The sequence below is a fragment of the Sceloporus occidentalis genome, unplaced genomic scaffold (genome assembly GCF_023333645.1).
Source record: "Sceloporus occidentalis isolate IW3139 unplaced genomic scaffold, rSceOcc1.0.p SCAF_4, whole genome shotgun sequence".
NCBI lineage: Eukaryota > Metazoa > Chordata > Lepidosauria > Squamata > Phrynosomatidae > Sceloporus > Sceloporus occidentalis.
In genome coordinates, this window is record NW_028316984.1 from 19,002,714 (window position 1) to 19,021,079 (window position 18,366).

An 18,366-nucleotide genomic window follows, 5' to 3' on the forward strand; every position below is an offset into this window, starting at 1 on the left:
CCTCCAACCCTGCAAATTGCCTAATTAAACCTCCCCACTTTGTAGCACTGAACTCCATGGCATTGTAAAGAAGGACTTTCTTTTATCCATCCTGAATCACCTTTCCTGAAGTTTATAAAATGTGACAGACCAAACCTTTCAACTTATGGCAGCCCCATGAATTTCACAAGGTTTTCTTAGGCAAGCAATACTCAAGAGTTGGTTTTGCCAGCTCCTGCTTCTGAAATATAGCTTACAGCACCTGGTATCCATTGGTGGTCCCCCATCCAAGTACTAACCCACCCTGTTTAGCTTCCAAGATTAGACAGGGTCTTCTACCTTTACATGCACCTATACATACCAGATGTACATGAACCCCAATCCAGCTATCGGAAAACGTTGATAGGTAATGTGCATTCACAACCACATTGCCATGAGGAGGGAAATGTACATGCTCATTGATACTCTTTTATGTGTCAGAAAAGAAACTGTAGTGAAAAACTGGGAAGAAGACTAGGATTGAGAAGGGCAGCTATGTTCTTTTTTAACTTTTCTTCACCCCTGCTACTGGGTAACCTTGGACAAGTCATACATTCTCAGCCTTAGAAAACACAGACAAACCCCCTCTGAACAAATCCGGCCAAGAAAACCCCATGACAGGATTGCCTTAAGGCAGCCATAGGCTGGAATTTATTTGAAGGCACACATCAAGAGCAACAAATTTTAGAGCAGCTCCCTTTATAAATTTGCATGGCACTCACAAATTTAAAAGGAACAATTTATATTTGTGTGTGCGTGCGTGCATGTGCGTGTGTGTTAATATTAGTAATATGTAAGCACATTTGGACAAGCTATGCTTTCTTTATCTTAAAGGTTTGGCAGACTCAAAAGCACTCGTGGTTGGCTGCCTTCCCAAATGAAATTACAAAACATCTTCTGCCAAGATTTCAGTGTTTGGTCACCACTGAAATTGGTACATTCCCAATAAACAAATAAAAACTTTTGAGAGGATATTCATTTTAATAATGGCAAGAGAAATTCAACTTCAACCATTTGTCTAAACTGATCCTGAACAATACGGAAAAACTGTTCTTTTTTGCAAATAAGTTTTATGAGTTTTGTCTATTAGTTAACCATTTCCCCCCTTAAGATTTACATACCAAGAAATGTCCATCTATTCAAAACACTGCAATAAGATAAAAAGATATTGCCCACTCCACCCTATTGAAAGCTTTTTCTGCATCAACGAACACCAATGCAGCATCTTCCTTTGTCTCACTACACTTGTTAATTATGAATAAGCCTCTTTTAGTGTGACTAGATAATTGTCTTCCTGCTGTAAAACCAGGCTGATCCTGATGTATGTTATTACCAATTATCTTATTTAACCTACTGGCTCACTGAAACATATGTTGAAATCCTTACTTGGAAGTAAATTTTGTCTATAAAAGTTTATTTCTCTAGTATCTTTATCTGCCTTATAAAAACCCTCATTCTTGCATCATTTGAAGAGTTGGGACTATGTCCTCTTTCCAAGCTTTAATAAAATATACTTGTTAGTAATTGAATCATTAGAAGTTGTTTTATAACATGCTGCTGGCAAGTCAAAGAGTTCTGAAATTATGTTTGGTTTGAGCTTTAGAGTGATCTAATCAATCTGTGTCTCAATTATTGTTGTCTTTGGTGATCTTTTTTCATATGTTCTTGCAGAATGCTGCTAATATTTCTGCTATCAGGAGCATCATTTCAAAACTCTATACAAAGCATAACAGTTCAGTGATAAATTCTGTATTATTTTGTGTTTTCTTTGGCATGTTATTTCTCACAGACCGAATGGCTGTCTTTTATTTCCTTTTTTAAACATTAATTTGCCGTTTTGCTGGTAAAACTCTCAATTTGTTTGCTTTGTTTCTTTTTTCTAATATTTGTATCACAATCCTTTGTACTAGGGTTGCCATTTGTCCCGGAATACCTGGAAAATCCTGGATTAAAAAGTTACCCCGGCTGGCTGGGCCAGTTGAAACAGTACATTTCAGATTTCTTTTTCATTGCAGGCCAATTTGTAGGTTAAACTGTGGCAATGGCAATGAAGCAGGAAACAATGCAAGAAGATTGGCACTGGTGGGAGCCTCATCCCACTCTGCAGGCTCTGGATGTTCTGGATGCTACTGCGCAGGTGTAGCATTGCCACCATATTCTTTTCCCTCCTCCTTCCCCTGGCAGGCCCAGAAGGCAGGAAAAGAAAAGAGGCAAGCAGAGACAGCCTTGTGCTCTCTGATTGTGTCAGGGTCTTAAGCTTAGGGCTAGGCAGCATGGTAAAACTTTAATTCCAAACAACCTCACTGCTTGGAAACCTCACTCTCTTCACACACGCAAGACGAAAAAGAAGAAAAATGGAGCTCTTTGCTTGGTACTAGTACTGAGGATGAAACATAATGGTAGAAAAACTGCAGTCTTTAATGTGTTCAATTTGCATAATCTGAATGCAAATTAATAATAGGCATAATTTTAATAATTCTCATAATATGCAAATTGGATACCTGGATATGTCAGACCGGAATGTGGCAACCCTACCTTATATGTCTCAACGAAGTCTACCTGTGTAGTACATCTGAAGTGGGCTACAGCTCTCAGTATTCAGTATTCCTCTACCTGATGGCACTTCAGTCCAGCAACGTCTGGAGGGCTACACTTTGCCCACTTCTATCTTACACAGATCTAGTTTATTAAGGAAACGTAATATTTTTCTAAGAGAGGGGCTTAGTTCTGAACAAATATGTGTACAATCTCTAAACTTCCAATTTTATATATTCAGTTTTGTTTGTTGCTTATTCAAATAGGCCTAGTTTGTAACCCAAATTAAATTCCTCTTGAATCCAGAAATAGAATTTGACAAAAACAGCAACATTCATTCACTTTTCCAATTAATGCCTGAACAAAATTCTGAGCTTTTAACAACAGTAACCAGTAAATAAATAACTTTCATATTTATTTCTATACCTGAAATTGGGAACTGGACAGGGGAAGTAAGGTTCCCGTCCGACACATTTTCACCTTGTTGGTCCTACTGAATCTCTTGATGGCAATCAGTACCATTGACTATGGTATCCTTTTCGGCTGCCTGTCTGAGATCAGATTTGAGGGCAATGTTATACAGTGGTTTCGGGCTTTCTTGGAGAGGGAAACTCAGAAGGTGGTGTTGGAGGACTGCTGGTCGATTTCTTGGCTGCTGTTCTGTGGAGTCCCACAGGGTTCTGTTTTGTCCCTATGTTACTTAAAATCTACATGATACCACTGGGAGAGGTCATGAGGAGCTCTTGGATGCAGTGTCATCAGTATGAGGATGACACAGAACTCTAGCTCTACATTCCATCTGATTTCAAGGAAGGTATCTCTATACTGAACCAATGTCTGCTGTCAGTAATGGACTGGATGAGGGCAAACAAACTGAAACTTAACCCAGACAAAAGAGAGGTGCTCCTGGTTAGTCGTAAGGCAGATAAGTGAATACGGTCTTTCTCTGTGCTGGATGGGGTTACACTCTCCCTGAAATCTCAGGCTCGCAGCTTGGATATGCTCCTGGACTCAACTCTGGGCCTGGATGCCCAAGTTTCAGCAATGGCCAGGAGTGACTTTCCAGTTAAAACTAGTGTGCCAGATCTGGCTACATCGATGTATGCCCAAAATAAAGAAAAAACTCAATTTCCACCAAAGTTATAAAACAAGTGATTTTAGTTTGGAAACACATAGGGTACTAAAGAACAGATGTTTTGTTAAATAAGAGAGTGGGAAAACGAAATGATATGCTTACATATCTTTGGTTGTGTTGTTTATATTTATATCAGCATTCCCTGCTCTAGAGATAAGTTTGTATTATGTTCCAAACATTTATGCATGAGCTAATTATTCATCAATTTTCAAAACACTGACTAATTATCCGCCAGTAATTGCTGCCTCAACTGCTCTTTGACCTCAACTGATGGGAAAAAAGACAATGTACTACACTGGGTTCCTGCCTGGAAGGACACAGCCAAGGCTGGTGGGTCCAAAAGTAATAAACATCAGCTGGTGTTTGGTGAGCATACTGTCAAGTCATAGCCATTCCCCTCTGACTCACTATTTTCAATTCTGCTTTTCTTTACTGAAACTACAAGGGGGAAGTGAGGAGGTAGGGGGAAAAAATTAGATTTATATAACACTCATGGTCCCTCCATGGTATTACAAAACTAGCATGCATCAGTTCTTATTTCTAAAACATTTGGCGTATCTTCATATAAAGTTAATATCTATTCAACCAAAAAAACTCCCATCCACCATGAGCACCCTCAGCTTTGGAGAGTTCACAATGCTGAGCAGAGATTATCTCAATATTTCACGTAAAAACCCACTTCAGGTAACCCAACCCACAAGTAGTGGAGTGGGACTGAGAAACAGTGGTGTACTTGATATCACTTGGGTGGGATACAGATCACCAAAAAGGGCAGTCTCCTGCCGCCCTGGTTTGCTCGGTGGGGAAGCCACAGCCTCCAGACCACAGGGCTTCCCCGTGGAGCAAAAAGAACCCGCAAAAAGCAGGTTCTTCTTGTGCCGTGTTTGTGACGCCACAATGGCCAATGGCGCACTTGCGGCATCACAAACACAGCGGCATGTGCAGACGCTAAGCGTCTGTTGCATCAAAATGGCAGCGCCCGTGTAGACAGGGCACCGCCATTTTGCGCTGCCAGTATGTACTAGGCTAACCCTAGTATGTACTAGGGTTAGGGAGCGTCTGAATGGTGCATGCTCCCTAACCCTACTGCCACCGCTGCCACGCTACATTTTGCCGGTATATAGATACAAATTGGTGTCTTCCCCACATGTAAAAGGTAATGGCACTAGAACAGGATCATCAAAACTCCAAGTCCTGCTCCTCAACTTTCTTGTTAACTCTGACACTTTTAATTATTTTCAAAGAGCCCAAACCCCACTTAGTTTATATAAGGCAATTGTGCATTTGGGTGTGGGGATGGATTTTATACTCCAAGCTATGACTGGGGTGTCCCACCATCCCACTGTGGAAATTCATCTTATGCTGCTCAGAAACAAGAAAAGAAAAATGCTGAATTGTGGTTTGCCCTCCCACCACACTTTGCTCTCCTTAGACTTGAAGGAGAGACCTCTCACTAAAGGAACAAAAGGAAGAGACCTATTGCCCACAGGCACTATGTGCATGTTTGCATGCATGTGCATGCACACACATGCACAAGCATGCAAGAAAGAGAGAAAGAGAGATTGGTCCTTAAACAGAATAAAATGGTATAAATAGGCTTCCAAGACAACCAAAATTTGGCAGCAATTGGCAGAAAATGGTCTGCCAGATTTCTTGTCATCTGGAAAGTAGTTTTGATGTTCCCTTGGAGGGACCATCAACATTTTTTAACAAAAAGAGCCAACCAGAAATTACCACCTCATTATACAAAGAATGCTACTGTGAAATGTTAAAACATTCACTGGTTTGTCTTGATTTTCTATGAATCATATTCTTTGAAACGTTTAATAACTAACAAAGAGGGAGCAGTTCCATCTGAAGCCTCCACCTTTCAAGGCCAACTGTCACTTTGCTACCACAGAACAACCTTAAAAGTAACTGGTTACAAATATATACCTATTTGGAATTTATCCATTCCTCCCATGATAAGTTATATTAAAACTGCAACTTGACACAGGATAATGTCACTCTTGTAATGCAGCTAGAGCTTTTTAATTTCCTTAAGAGTTGTGAGTGTGGCATCACTAAGTGGTGAAGGCAGAAGATCACACAGGTCAAGTGCTGGCTTGTGCTGTGTTTCACATTCGGGTGTTGGAGATCTTGAGGCAGAAATGGAAGGAATGAGTGTTTTGTAACCAAAGTGCTGTGGCTTGTAGCATTCCGATGTTTACTTAGTCACTACAACATAACAATATTAGCTAGTCTGGAGAAACAGGAAAGCAAATAGATACTTTTCAAAAATTGCAACTGTAATGGCAATTGACTACATGAGATGTCAAAAATAATTACTTTTTAAAGGTAACATTTCTAGCTCAAGCAGTCACTGACACACTAGTCTGTTTAACTATTGTCTCAAGAGTAGAATCTTCAAATCCTGGCCTGATACCACTTCTTGTTGCATATAAGGTCTGATTCTACTTGGCAGAAAAAGGACTAAATTGTGCCCTTTCATCCTTCACTTTACTTCAGAGAAGCAGGCTAGGAAGATATTTGGCGGAGGCAGAGCATGTAGTGACTGTCAGTTTATGCTACTCCCAACCTTTCTGGCTTTTTCTGGGCAGAAACATCTGTTAGTGAAATCAAGACTATAGCAACAATGGTGAAAAATGCTGTACTCTATCAGAAGCAGTCCTGATGGTATATGGGTACTTTGGGGGAGGATCCATGTTTTTCTGCCCTTAACCCAACTTTGCTCTGAACTAAGCAAAACCGGGATTAAATCTCAGTGTTTCCCATAAATCCTAGAGTGAAATTCTTGGCATTTGGACAGCTAGATCCAGTCCAAACTGGCCCAACCCAGTTGTTCACATACTAAGAGCCACACCATCCGCCCTCTCCATGCTAAGCAGTGGGAAGAAAGGGGATGGCCTGTTTTCTGAGTTTCCGCCACCACTTCTACATGGGCAGAAGCTATGTGTAGAACCTGCGTGGCATGCCACTGCTTTTGCAGAGGGCTGAAATGTGTACCTGGACTCCTTGTTGATCACATGACCTCAGCAGAAGTGGCAACACACTGGGCAGGCTTTACACTGAGCTTCTGCCTGTAAAGAAACTGTGGTAGCAGCTCTGAAAATAAGGGGTGACAGCAAGGCTGATACATTGTTGCCCCAGCTGGTCTGTGTGTACAATGACACAACCCAGATTCGGCCCAGCGAATGTGCTCGTCTTGTTCAGCCTAGGGCTGGTCTGGGACATAATGTTTTGGACTCGCCCCAGATTAAGTGGCCAGTGTAGATGTACAAGTCAAGTTAAACATTGTGACTTTAACCAAGGAAAGATCATCCAGGGCTATTTCAAATATTGGCGCATGAGAACATTTTGACTCAGCCTGTTTAATCACAGACTTCATCGCAATCTGGAAGAAACCATTTGTATACCTCAATGCTGAACATGTTCATTTAGAGGTAGACTTAGGGGCTATACAGAACACCCTGCTTTCCTAGCTGGATCAGGGCCATGGCAATCTCACACTGCGGCCCCTATCTGGCCTGTGGAGGGCGCAAAAAGGAGCCACAAAAAGCGGTTCCTTTTTGCGCCCTCCAAAGGGCACCATTGCCGCAGCAGTGCAGCTGTATGGTGCCTCTTCAGCACTTCATTATCTGGACGCAGCGCGGAGGTGCATCATGATTCCGCGCGCCATCTGGAGCGGTACACAGGATCATGGAGCCATGGAGGTGGAGTCAGGACATGCGTCATCAGGACGCTGTGCCCTGACTCCACCCACAGGCTGGCCTTTCAGGCCAGTCTGTATAGGGCCTTAACTACTTTACTAGAAGTTGGCCTTACACATATTAGTGAACCTCACTCGCATGCAACACTGCTAAGTTTCACAACATCTGCCTCATTTGGATTCCATTTTATGTATAAAGTAGGATCGCAGTAGAGCATAACCCAAGGAGTCATCAGTGAAGCTTAGGGACCAGGAGTCTGTACAGCTGCTCTTTGACACACACACACACAGTTTGGAAATATATACATAAGCACACATAAAAAGCCCTCTCTACTACTCTTCATTCCCTGCCATGGACAGAGGAAAGAAAAAGGGAAGTAGATGGGGGGCAAAGTCTTTTCCTCTTTACATGTGCAGTTGCTGTTTGAATGCCTTCCACTACGTTTCTCATTCTCCCCTCTTGCTCCTGATCCAAGCATCTTGGGTAAAAGGTGGGAGCTCAGACGGATGGATTTCTGGACTGGCATGACAGCCCAAAATGATTAAAGAGGTTCCAGGATGACCACAAGCTTGCTCTCAGAGAAAATCTCTTCCCTTCTGTTTCTACTCTTCCCTTCCCCACCTTTAGAAGGCAAACCACTTGTTTTTCCCTGTAGAGTGTTGCACACCATCTACAATATCTTAAACAAGATAGGATGGAGTAATTAAGCAACAACATGAGCACACTGAAAGAAAGAGATTGGGTTTTAAATCAATACTGTTAATATACTCTTGAGGCAAGCTGATCTATTTTCCAGGATCAAGACAGCAGTTTTAAAGCACCATACATGCAATGACTAATGCAGGCCACATTTAAGGCTGCTTTCTGAAGCTTTGCTGTACTGGCCTTTGGAGATTTGTCCACTATGCATGAATTTCCTGCAGTAATTTACAATGCTTCCTTATTTTTGTTTTAAAAGCCAGAGAGCGAGAGAGAAATTTCACTCCAGGGTAAATACTTGCATGTGAAATTACAGATCCTTGAGCCCTCTGTTCATGGTTTCACAGCATCTTTTTTGCCACTGTCACCAACCTCAACCTCCTTATCTCCAAAGCAACATCTCCAGAGATCATGTGTCCTCTCTGACATGTCACCACCAGAGGGGGCTCCAAGCTACTGCTGCTCAATGCACACAGATGCACACACGCGAGTGTGAGTATGCCAGAAACAGGATGTCCGCTGGATTACTCATAATTCAATTGAATGTCATGTCCACTAAATGTTGATGGGGAAAACACACTGGGTTGGCTTTTTAAGGATATTTCTTAGAAATGTCTTTGTTTAGAGGGGGAGAGAGAGGCTGTTCTGCTGTGATGTGGAGGGAGCATGTTTACGCAAAACAGACTTGGAATGAAAAGCTTTGCTTAACACTCACTATGATCCTCCAGAGTGATGATAAGCCTAGTGTAGAACAGTGGGTGGCACATTTCAGTAGCGTTCATTCAGAAATTGGACAGGTAGGGGGTTGGGGAGGAAAGCGCTCGCACATGAACTCCAAAAGCAAAACCTGAATTTGAAATGCTGAGAGACGGAGTGGGTGAATGGAAAAGATGGGCCTTCTGTGCAGTGATTCAGATACTGATGAGGCTTCTGAGTGGGACTTTCCAGCTGCAGGTGGTGGGGCAAAGAGGCTGAAAGAAGTAATTACAGATGAATTGGGGAGGACAGCTACGTGACCAAGTGGCTTTTCTTTGGAGGTGTGAGAAATAAGTCATCCCCATCATCATCACTCAGCTCCAGGAAGGCTGCTTCAAGTCTCTCACTCTCAGATCAAAAATAAACCTTGGCATGGGAAGGGCAGCAGAGCCTCAGCCGATGTAATGTGACAGAATGGCAACCTTTTAGAGAAGCAGCATGCTCTTTTCAAACTAGATGCCGCTTCCCGGTTCAGATAGCAGATACCCAATCCCACGGCATGGGGGGCTGAAGAGCAGCAATAGGAAAACAGCAGCTGCACTCGCAGTGCTGAGAGGAAGAAATGGCAAGCAGACGGGGGCTATTACAGTTATTTCCGAATAGTTTGGCACGCCTCTAATCAGAGAGCTTCTGTTCCCCCTTCCCCTTTTGCTCTTGGTTTACTGCTGTGTCATTGCTTCTGAAGGGCAGCAGAGCAGACAATGGCACAGCTTCCAACCTTCATTTCTCAAAAGTGCCCATCCTGCAAGTATTCAAGGGTCCCGGCTGTGCCTATCACAAACACACACAGGGCACAGTGACGGAAGGAAGCCAATTTTCTTGGATTCTGAAGGGCTTTCCAAAACTAAGGAGCTTTCCTGGAGCAGAAATGAAACAGTGGGAGCCAAAGATGCCTAAATTGTGCCAAGTGTTGCCTTTCATACTGGGGAAGATAAAGGCAGAATCTTTTCAGAAGGGGTTTGGGAGCACTTGTCGGTGTGTGTATATGCATGCGCACACATGCGCTCTCTCTCTCTCTCTCTCTCTCTCTCACACACACACACATACACACACACACACACAGAGAGAGAGAGAGAGAGAGAGAGAGAGAGAGAGAGAGAGAGAGAGAGAGAGAATGAATGAACTGGCTGCATGAATGAAGGTGCCTCCATGAAAACTGGGTGGAAACAGGGCAATGCATATACTTCATTTAGAACTTTTTAACACAGTTTTTTAAAGTCACTGCAATCCTGCAAATCACAACACTGTCCAAAGATAAGTAAAATACGGTATGAAGACTAGATTTGTTTCAAATATTTATTCATTTGAATTTTCTACTAGCCATCTGGTAGTGACTTTTTGTAATGAAAAGCACAATTTTTAAAAAGATAAAAAGTACTTTTATGAATATCCATTTTGAAAAAATAACCCCAGCACCTTCCACTACAACCATTTGATCCCTGCTACTTCAGTGCGCAATTTCACTTCCTGGATGCTATTAATTCGTTCTTTTTGAATTAGTCAGATGGTTAATCCCTCCCAATCAGAATGAGTTAACAGAGGAAAGACAACTTTGCCTGTTCCCCACCCCACAACCCATGCAGGACTACAGCAGAACCAGCTATTTTCAGTTGTTTTTTTTTAAGTGGGGGGTAATATTCTGTTCAAATATAAAATGATCATTCCTGGAAGGTTATTTTTAAGAACCTTTTAAAAATGCGTATATGGGTGTGTGTATTTGTGCTGCACCTGCGGTGTTAAATGTGGCCTTGAAAGCCACATGAAGCTCACAGATGGCACTTTGCCCACCTGTGGGCTAACATCATAATGGTACCAAACACAATATTATCATGTAGCCCTGGGACTGCAGAGCAGAATGCAAGGACACCCTGGTCTCAGTCCCTGGGCAGGAGACCAAGAACTGCTGAGTTGTCCTGATCTAGGGTTGTGCATATGTATGAGCATTATTACAGTATTATAAGTTTCCTTCTGGGTTGCTTGCTGAAAAGACAGGATATGCATCTTCTAAATAATTAAGAAATTATGTTAGTGGAAGCATTAGAACAGCTGAGAGTAAATGCAAAGTAAACAAATAAGCACACATTCTCACAGAATGGGCAGCCAGAAATCATGGAGAGGGTATTTTTTTGTCTCTGTTGAAAATATGGGTTTGTTTTTAGCTCAGCAGAAGGAAAAAGTACCTTACAATCACCTCTCTTTGGAAGATGAAGATTTCTACATCGAGACATTATGCAAATTATATACTATCCAATTAAAACTCCAATGCAGCAAGGCCAATTACATATATACAAGTGAATTTTACAGCAACTTACAATGCAGAACAGCATGCTGCTAGTATGTTTTAAAACCACTTTGCACATGCAGTCCTTGTACTTCAAGATCAGATTCTAATGCTAAGGCCTATTTCTGAGCAGGTAAATCCCATTGCTCCTAGGTATTTGGTAAGCAGCCATAGTCTTTAAAATGTCAACACAGGACATTTAACAAAGTTTAAATCCTGTAAGTTGAAGCTGACAACATTAACCACAGAGAAATTATGCAGGCCTGGTGTAGTATGCCTCTCTTGCTAATGTGATCACATCAGTCCTCTTCCGACAGGTATTTCTGGGTAATGACAGGGACAACAGCTATGATGATAAATAACTTGCAATACCAGCAAGGCTACAACTTTTTCCACAACACTGCCTCCACCATGTAATGAAATCTTTTATCTCTTTTGCATGTTGTTTTTAGTTTTCTTTTAATGCTCCATGCCCTTCCTCTCCAGTGAGGGGGCATATTTTACTTTAATGTATCTGGTGCATTAAGAAAATCTTTCAGTTTCTCTCCATTTCTAATTTCTACACCCTTAACATTCATTTTATCATGTAACCATATCAGTTTGTGATCATTTTCCTGTGAACACAAATATTCCCAAGCATTTTTCGACAAGTTTCTTATCTTTTCTGTTCCTTTAAAAATCTGTAAATATTTTGTAGACCTTCTCATCTTCTCAAAATTTATATGCAGTTTTGAAGAAGTTACATATTTAGGCAAACAATTTCTCTTCATTTAATGTATTTACATGCATCAGTGTCATACATAAATGCATTTTGTGCAATTTATTTCAATTGGAAAATTGCATCAACAAAGTCAGAGTGAAGAGAAAGCCCTCAATGCTTTGGTTCTCCTATTAGCTTTCCTAATAGTGTTCAGTCTGAAATCTGGAAATACAAAACACCTCTCCCATTGTATAATCATACTGGAAGGTGTCAGTTTCTGACTATGCGGCCCATCAGTAGCCCATGAGCTATTGCATTCCATCCCTCTGAAATAAGTAGGATTCAAAACCACGTGGAAAGATTGCAGGATCAGACCCAGTTCTAGACACTAAGGAAATGCTGCACATTTTAGACAGCCTTTAGGCCACAGACGTTTAAACAAGGCCAGGAGACCCAAGGGACTATCTCATTAATTCATGCTTTTAATGGTGCTCACTGAAGCTGTTAATTATTTCTTACTAGCTGCTAATTGTTTTTCTTGGACATTCAGCTCCTTAGTCTTGCAATCCACCAATTACAGTAGAATCTGTCTGATTTTTGAAAGAAATGAGCAAACACTTTCTCTTCTTATGGGAATGCCTATTATGGCACCAGAGTCTAGGACAAGACCGGGCAATTTGTGACCCCTTCATATGTGCTCTCACCATTGGCTATGGGAGTTGTAGTCCAACAACACCTTAAAGGGCCAACAGTAGTCAATTCCAGAAACAAGGCAACAGCTGCAGAAGCAGAAAGATTCATTTATTATACTAATTTTTTAAAGAGGAAAGTCACACACACACACAAACACACACACAATATAAGCCTGCCCTTCCTTTGTATCTGGTCATCCTACCAGAGTCTGATGACTGTATCTGAGAACTACAGGATCATACAGAACTCTGATTTATATAATATATATATAAGTTCATCACCATGTGTCAACTATATTTTTGAGGAAAGTAAGAGCAGCAGTGGTCATAAGTGTTCTCCTTCAAGTATTTAATATTACCTCACACCCCTGGGCACTCCAATGCCAGAGTCAAGGGAATCAATTAAAACAATGCTATTAAATGTGTTTAGGCCAATGGTTGTTCATAGCTAATGGTTGCAATAATCAAAGCAGCAATATCAGTGCTCTATCCACTTGGGATTTATGATCCTAACATGCCTTGCAATTAGCAAAAGTGGTATGTCCCAGATTAGATCAAGATGTCCTGCTGCAAAGAAGGACCATAGTTTAGTACTAGGCACAGTTTGCATGCAGATGGCCCAAGGTTCAAAACCCTGATTCTCTAGTTAAAAGGATAGTCCAGAATGCAAATGGAAAGGCCTCTGCTAATCAGAGTAGACAATAATGAGTTTCATAGACATGTAGGAACATAAGGAAAGTCATGCTGGATCACTCCAAAATTCTGTCTCCATGGTGGCCAACCAATGGTTTGGACGTGATTGTAGTATCACCCTCCTGCTCAGACTCGAGGGTCTTCCCCACCAGCTACTACCAGATCCAGCTCTCAAATGGAGATACTGAAGATTCAATATGTAAACTGCTACATGTAAACAAGTGCTCACCTACAGAGCTCTGATACCATACTTTTCCTAGTTCATCCATTGGGTAATCCTGGATTGCAGCAATGTGTGTTTAACTTATATGTTTTAACTGATTTTATTTGTTAATTGTTGTTGTTCCCTGCCTGGATCCATGGGCAGAGGGAGGTAAAAAATAAATTGTTGTTGTTGTTGTTAAAAATGGTTACAGTATAATAAGGTCATCTTGTTTATTTACTATGTCCCAAACATTATCTATTATAACAGTAATATAATAATTATTACATGTCGCATTGCAGAAGCTGACCTTATCAACTTTCACTCCAAAGTTTTCACCACCCACTTAACCAACATTTCCAATCCACAGTGTTAGTTTTTAGAGACAGATTATACTCATTACACTCAAGAGATTAAAGACAGCACAAGTCCAAGAACCAGAAGAAACAGACACGATTTTTCCCAAGTTGGGAAGGAAGAGGAAAAAACTCTTACTTGCAGTCGTGTTTCTCAATTTCAAAGTGAGGGTTGAAGTTGAGGATAATTTTCTGATTGGGTTCCGGGGCATAAATGATCCATTCACAGTTCTGGTGGGAAGGGTAGTCATGCGGGTAGCCAGGTGAAGTGATGTAGCCAGCGTCTTTGGAATTCAAACGACCCCCACACGACTGAGCTGCCAAGACAGAGAACAAAAAGAAAAGCTAAAATAAAAACAGCAGCCGACATTGGTTATGAACTTCAAACACATCACTGTGTATTCCTCTGGGTTTGTACTGGTGGATGACTGGGTTTGGTGGTTGCTGGATTTTTTTTTAATGTGTTGCAGGCTCTCTTTAAAATCACAATCATGTTAAGTCTCCAAGTACAAAGCAAATCTCTGGACACTTAAGAATGAAGATGATTACTCTACACAACAATCCTCCCCACACAAAGACACATTCCACATCTTAGACAAACCAGAAAAAGGAACAGCTATAAATGGGCCCACCTACGCACTTTCAGATGTTGTTGTGTTTCTTTTCTCCCCCTTCCTTCAAACAGCCAACACAGACATCAGATTATTTGGAAATATATGGAAGAGCTTTTATTTCCTCTTCTCTGTTAGCAGTTTCGCAAGGCCTTGTATGGCTTTCTTCCATAGTTACCCTAACAGCACCTCACAGATACCACTAGATCCAAAACCAACAATGTTGCCTGTGCAAAACAGGAGAAAGAAATGCTCATACAGCAAAACTAGGCAGACTATAACCCTGAGAGGTCCTAGTCAAAAGTAACCCCAGGGCACTACTGCCTTCTTCACACCTTCTCAATCTTCTATTGCCTTGTGGTCTTCTTCTCCCCCCCCCCCCCCCCCATTTTATAAACTTGGTAAAGCTCCTCAACTAGCCATTTCCATCCTTCAATGTTCAATAGCCATTTTTTTCAAGGAATGAGCCTTTCCATGAGTGCTGGGCTGACCATTGTCCAAATGCTTTCCAAACCCATCAGGAGCACCATTTCAGAAAGTGGTGGGGAAAAGAGATGGTCCTGGAAAAGGGTAGATAGCTTTAACAAGGCCCAAAGGGGTAAATGGATTATGCTAGATGGCATTTGATTCCCCCCTCCCATTATCAACAAAGAATAAATATCCATTCTTCTTATCTTAAACAAAGTTATTGCATTTTCTTTTTAAATATCTTCCAACAAGCTCAAGACCAACATTCACAGCTCTTCTTTTTGCCTTCACAACAGTTCTGAGTAGTAGATCAGACTAAGAAATATAGCTACTGAACAGGTCACACCATGAACTTTGTGGCTGAGTATGGATTCAAAACTGGACCTTCACAACCTAGACTAATATTCTAACTTTTACACCACACTAAAAGACCTATTTTCCCAAAGATTGAGTCATAGTCCTATCCAGAAATTGAAATACAGGTGTGGTCCTCCTTAATCACATATCATCTGATACAAACAGTTTGTCTAAGTGTTGTCCCTGCCACACTGACGTAATTGGGAAGCAACCCAACCAATTGCTAAGCTACCTAACTCGCATCCTGGACAAAAATCCACTTTGCCCAACATCAAGATTTGGTCTTGGGAGGAGACATTCTACATGTCTCACACAGGCCCACACATGAAGTTTCTGGCAGAACCTGGAATGGTTTCCAGATCATGTCTCAGCAGTCTTTCTTTCAGCTCCATCCCACAAGGCTGCACTTCTACACCCTACTCTGCCTCTTTTTCAAATCTCACTCCCTCTTGGCTTTTCCCTTCATCTCCTCCCTGTCTCTTCCAACATTATGAGCCAAGCTAAGCAGTTGGAATTAAAGACCGCAATAATCAACAGTGGTGGTTTTTGTGGCACTGGCCCACAAACTGCCTGGTAACAATTACATCTTGAGCGAGGAAAGCACTTTCAGCCCTTGGTTATACAACAACAGACCCAGGAGAGTGATTTCATCTTCAGGAAAACATTTCATCTTACAAATGCCACAAATCTGATTTATTATTTCATTACTGGCTAAGGGGTGGGTGGGAATCTGCATCATTTCACACAACTGATAACATACTAAAGAATCCCAGCTATGTGCTTTGACCCACTGCCTGTTCCCACAGCACATCTATATGTTTGTTTTTCAGGGACCATCAAAAACGCCATAGCCTCACAACAACATCTTTGCCACAGGGGGAAGATGCTGCCCTGTAGCAGCCTTGTACTGGCTGTGCCTGTTTCTACCCTCAGAGCCAAGAAATGTTACTAATTCAGATTTCAGCTTCCAGAATCCACAATGGATTCTTTTAAGACTCCATGCCCCTCCTCTCCAGTGCTAGAGAAGATGTGTCCTCTCAATGCACACAGAGTAAGTGCCTAGTGGTCAGTTCTGCTAAGTAGATCAGAGCAGGGTGGAAAGATACTTTTATGAAGCACAGCTCCCAGAATCCACCAGGGATTCTGGGAACTGTGCTTCAGAAAAGTAACTTCACACCCTGCTCTGATCTACTTATCAGAAATGACTATGCACTGTTGGGTTGGGGCTTCCCTCTACCTCCCATAAAAGATAAACATGACTTAAGTGACTCTGTGAATACCAACAGCAAAACAATCAAATTATGAAGCACTTTCATGCAGTGAAATTCTTGGTTACATCACCAAACCTGGAGACAGGAAAATGAAAAACAAAGAATGGTAGAGGGGATGACACTTTGTACAAGTGTGTATGATGTATTTCTCTTATGTGTTAAATCTATGGTTGCAATATTAACCATACTTGGAAGAAAACTCCATGGAAAGCCATAGGATTTTATCTGACAAAACTTTTCACTCCACACACATTTCTCTCTCTCTCTCTCTCTCACTCACACACACACACACTGCTGTAGGGGACAGAGCAACCTTAGCTTCTTCTAGATGCTCTGTATCTGGTATGATCACATACTCACTCTCCTAACCTGCCATAGGAAATAGAAATCTGTGGCTGTGATGCAAAGGATGTACATCAAACACCAGATAAAGTCTGAGGGAGACCTTTTAAGCCTCCTGTCCTCAGTCTAAACTGTTAGACTGTTCAGACTTTAGACAACACTATCACCTTTGGTGGCTTCTCCCCTCATTGTATGCTTTTTTGCTGCTAGGTCACAGAGGCAAGCAGGGAAACCTCTGTCCAAGCCCTTGCTGCTGTTCATCCTGGGAGGGGAAGCCATGGGTGGGGTGGGAGGCTGAGGACTGTGGAATAAGAAGGCCCTTTGTCTCCATCATAGTAATGCCAGGGAAAACAAAGCTCCTTGGAACTGGAGGTCATCTTGAGGCAGATGGAAAATGCTTTGGGACCAAACAGAGCCCAAGGGCTACCAATTGCCTACCTCTGTTATATGCCTATGAGACATGCCCACTCCCATCTTTTTCTTTTTTTGTAGGTATCCATTTTAGCCCTGTAAAGATGTAACATTCAAGAATTTTTAAAAAATACCTTTTAAAACAAGGAATACCACAAATGCCTAGCTGTATCTTCCCCACACTCCACCCACCCACATAGCCCCATAAAAGTAATTCCACCTTCCATTGAAACCTCTCATTACCCAAAATACGTAGGATGATGACCTCATGGACCTTCAAATAGCACGAGAACAAAGCACATACTGGAAAGCATTGCTTTGGTCTTACAGACATATAAGCAAAGACCAAAATTAGGGACTGGTCACAGTACTGTCAAATTATATGGTGACTAAAGTTCCTAAGTCTGGGATTTTTTTAAAAAATGCAGAGTTTTGGCAGACCATAGCAAGAGGAGAAAAGAGAAAGGATGAAGAAAACAAAGGCTTCAGAGATTTTGCTCCTCCAACGTCAGTCATGCTTGAATATCACCATCTGCATGAAACAGCATGGCCTTGTGAATTATATATTACTTCTCAGCAACCACCTCTCACTAGGAGGACAGGGGCATTCTTCTCTATATTTGCAAGGTCCCCCTCCAGCTCCAAACCTGCCAGAATTACTTCCTCCTGCTTTTCCACCTCAGGCATGACCTGCTACCAAGGGCCTCAATGCAAGGGAGCAAACGGAGAATTTGGCTCCCTGGCCACAGGTCTATCTGCAGTTCTTGAGGCTGAACCTTTTAGAGTCACTCCAGCCTCCGCGTCTAGCTGGAACTCCGATGTGGTAAACTAAGCTGCACTAAATCACGTAATGAAATCAGGCCATTGCCTTTAATGGGTGTGCACAATCCTGTACTTAGTGACAACGCACAGGAGGGAGCCTGCTACTCTGTGGCGCAGATTAACAATTACACCATTTCCAACACAATGGCAGAGATAGCAGGGATAATTAGCTCCTCGCAAATCATCCCACTTCTGAACAGGCGCTCCCCTCCCCTGACTCTCCATCCCCTTCCACATGAGCAAGCTAAACCAAATTACATTTTCCTTTGGGCACTCCATGGGGCCACTGAATCCCAGAAGGGTGTCT

The 18,366-nt window shown here is 41.9% G+C and overlaps 1 protein-coding gene across 2 annotated transcripts in view; it reads right to left on the reverse strand.

Annotated features, from left to right (window-relative positions):
* The window catches only part of NRP2 (neuropilin 2), a 229,475-nt gene that overhangs the window by 169,679 nt on the left and 41,430 nt on the right, over positions 1–18,366 (reverse strand). For both annotated transcript variants that reach the window (XM_089519341.1, XM_089519342.1), the window contains exon 2: positions 13,917–14,094. In XM_089519341.1, coding sequence (XP_089375467.1) covers positions 13,917–14,094 — 178 coding nt within the window. The remainder of the gene's footprint in view (positions 1–13,916; positions 14,095–18,366) is intronic.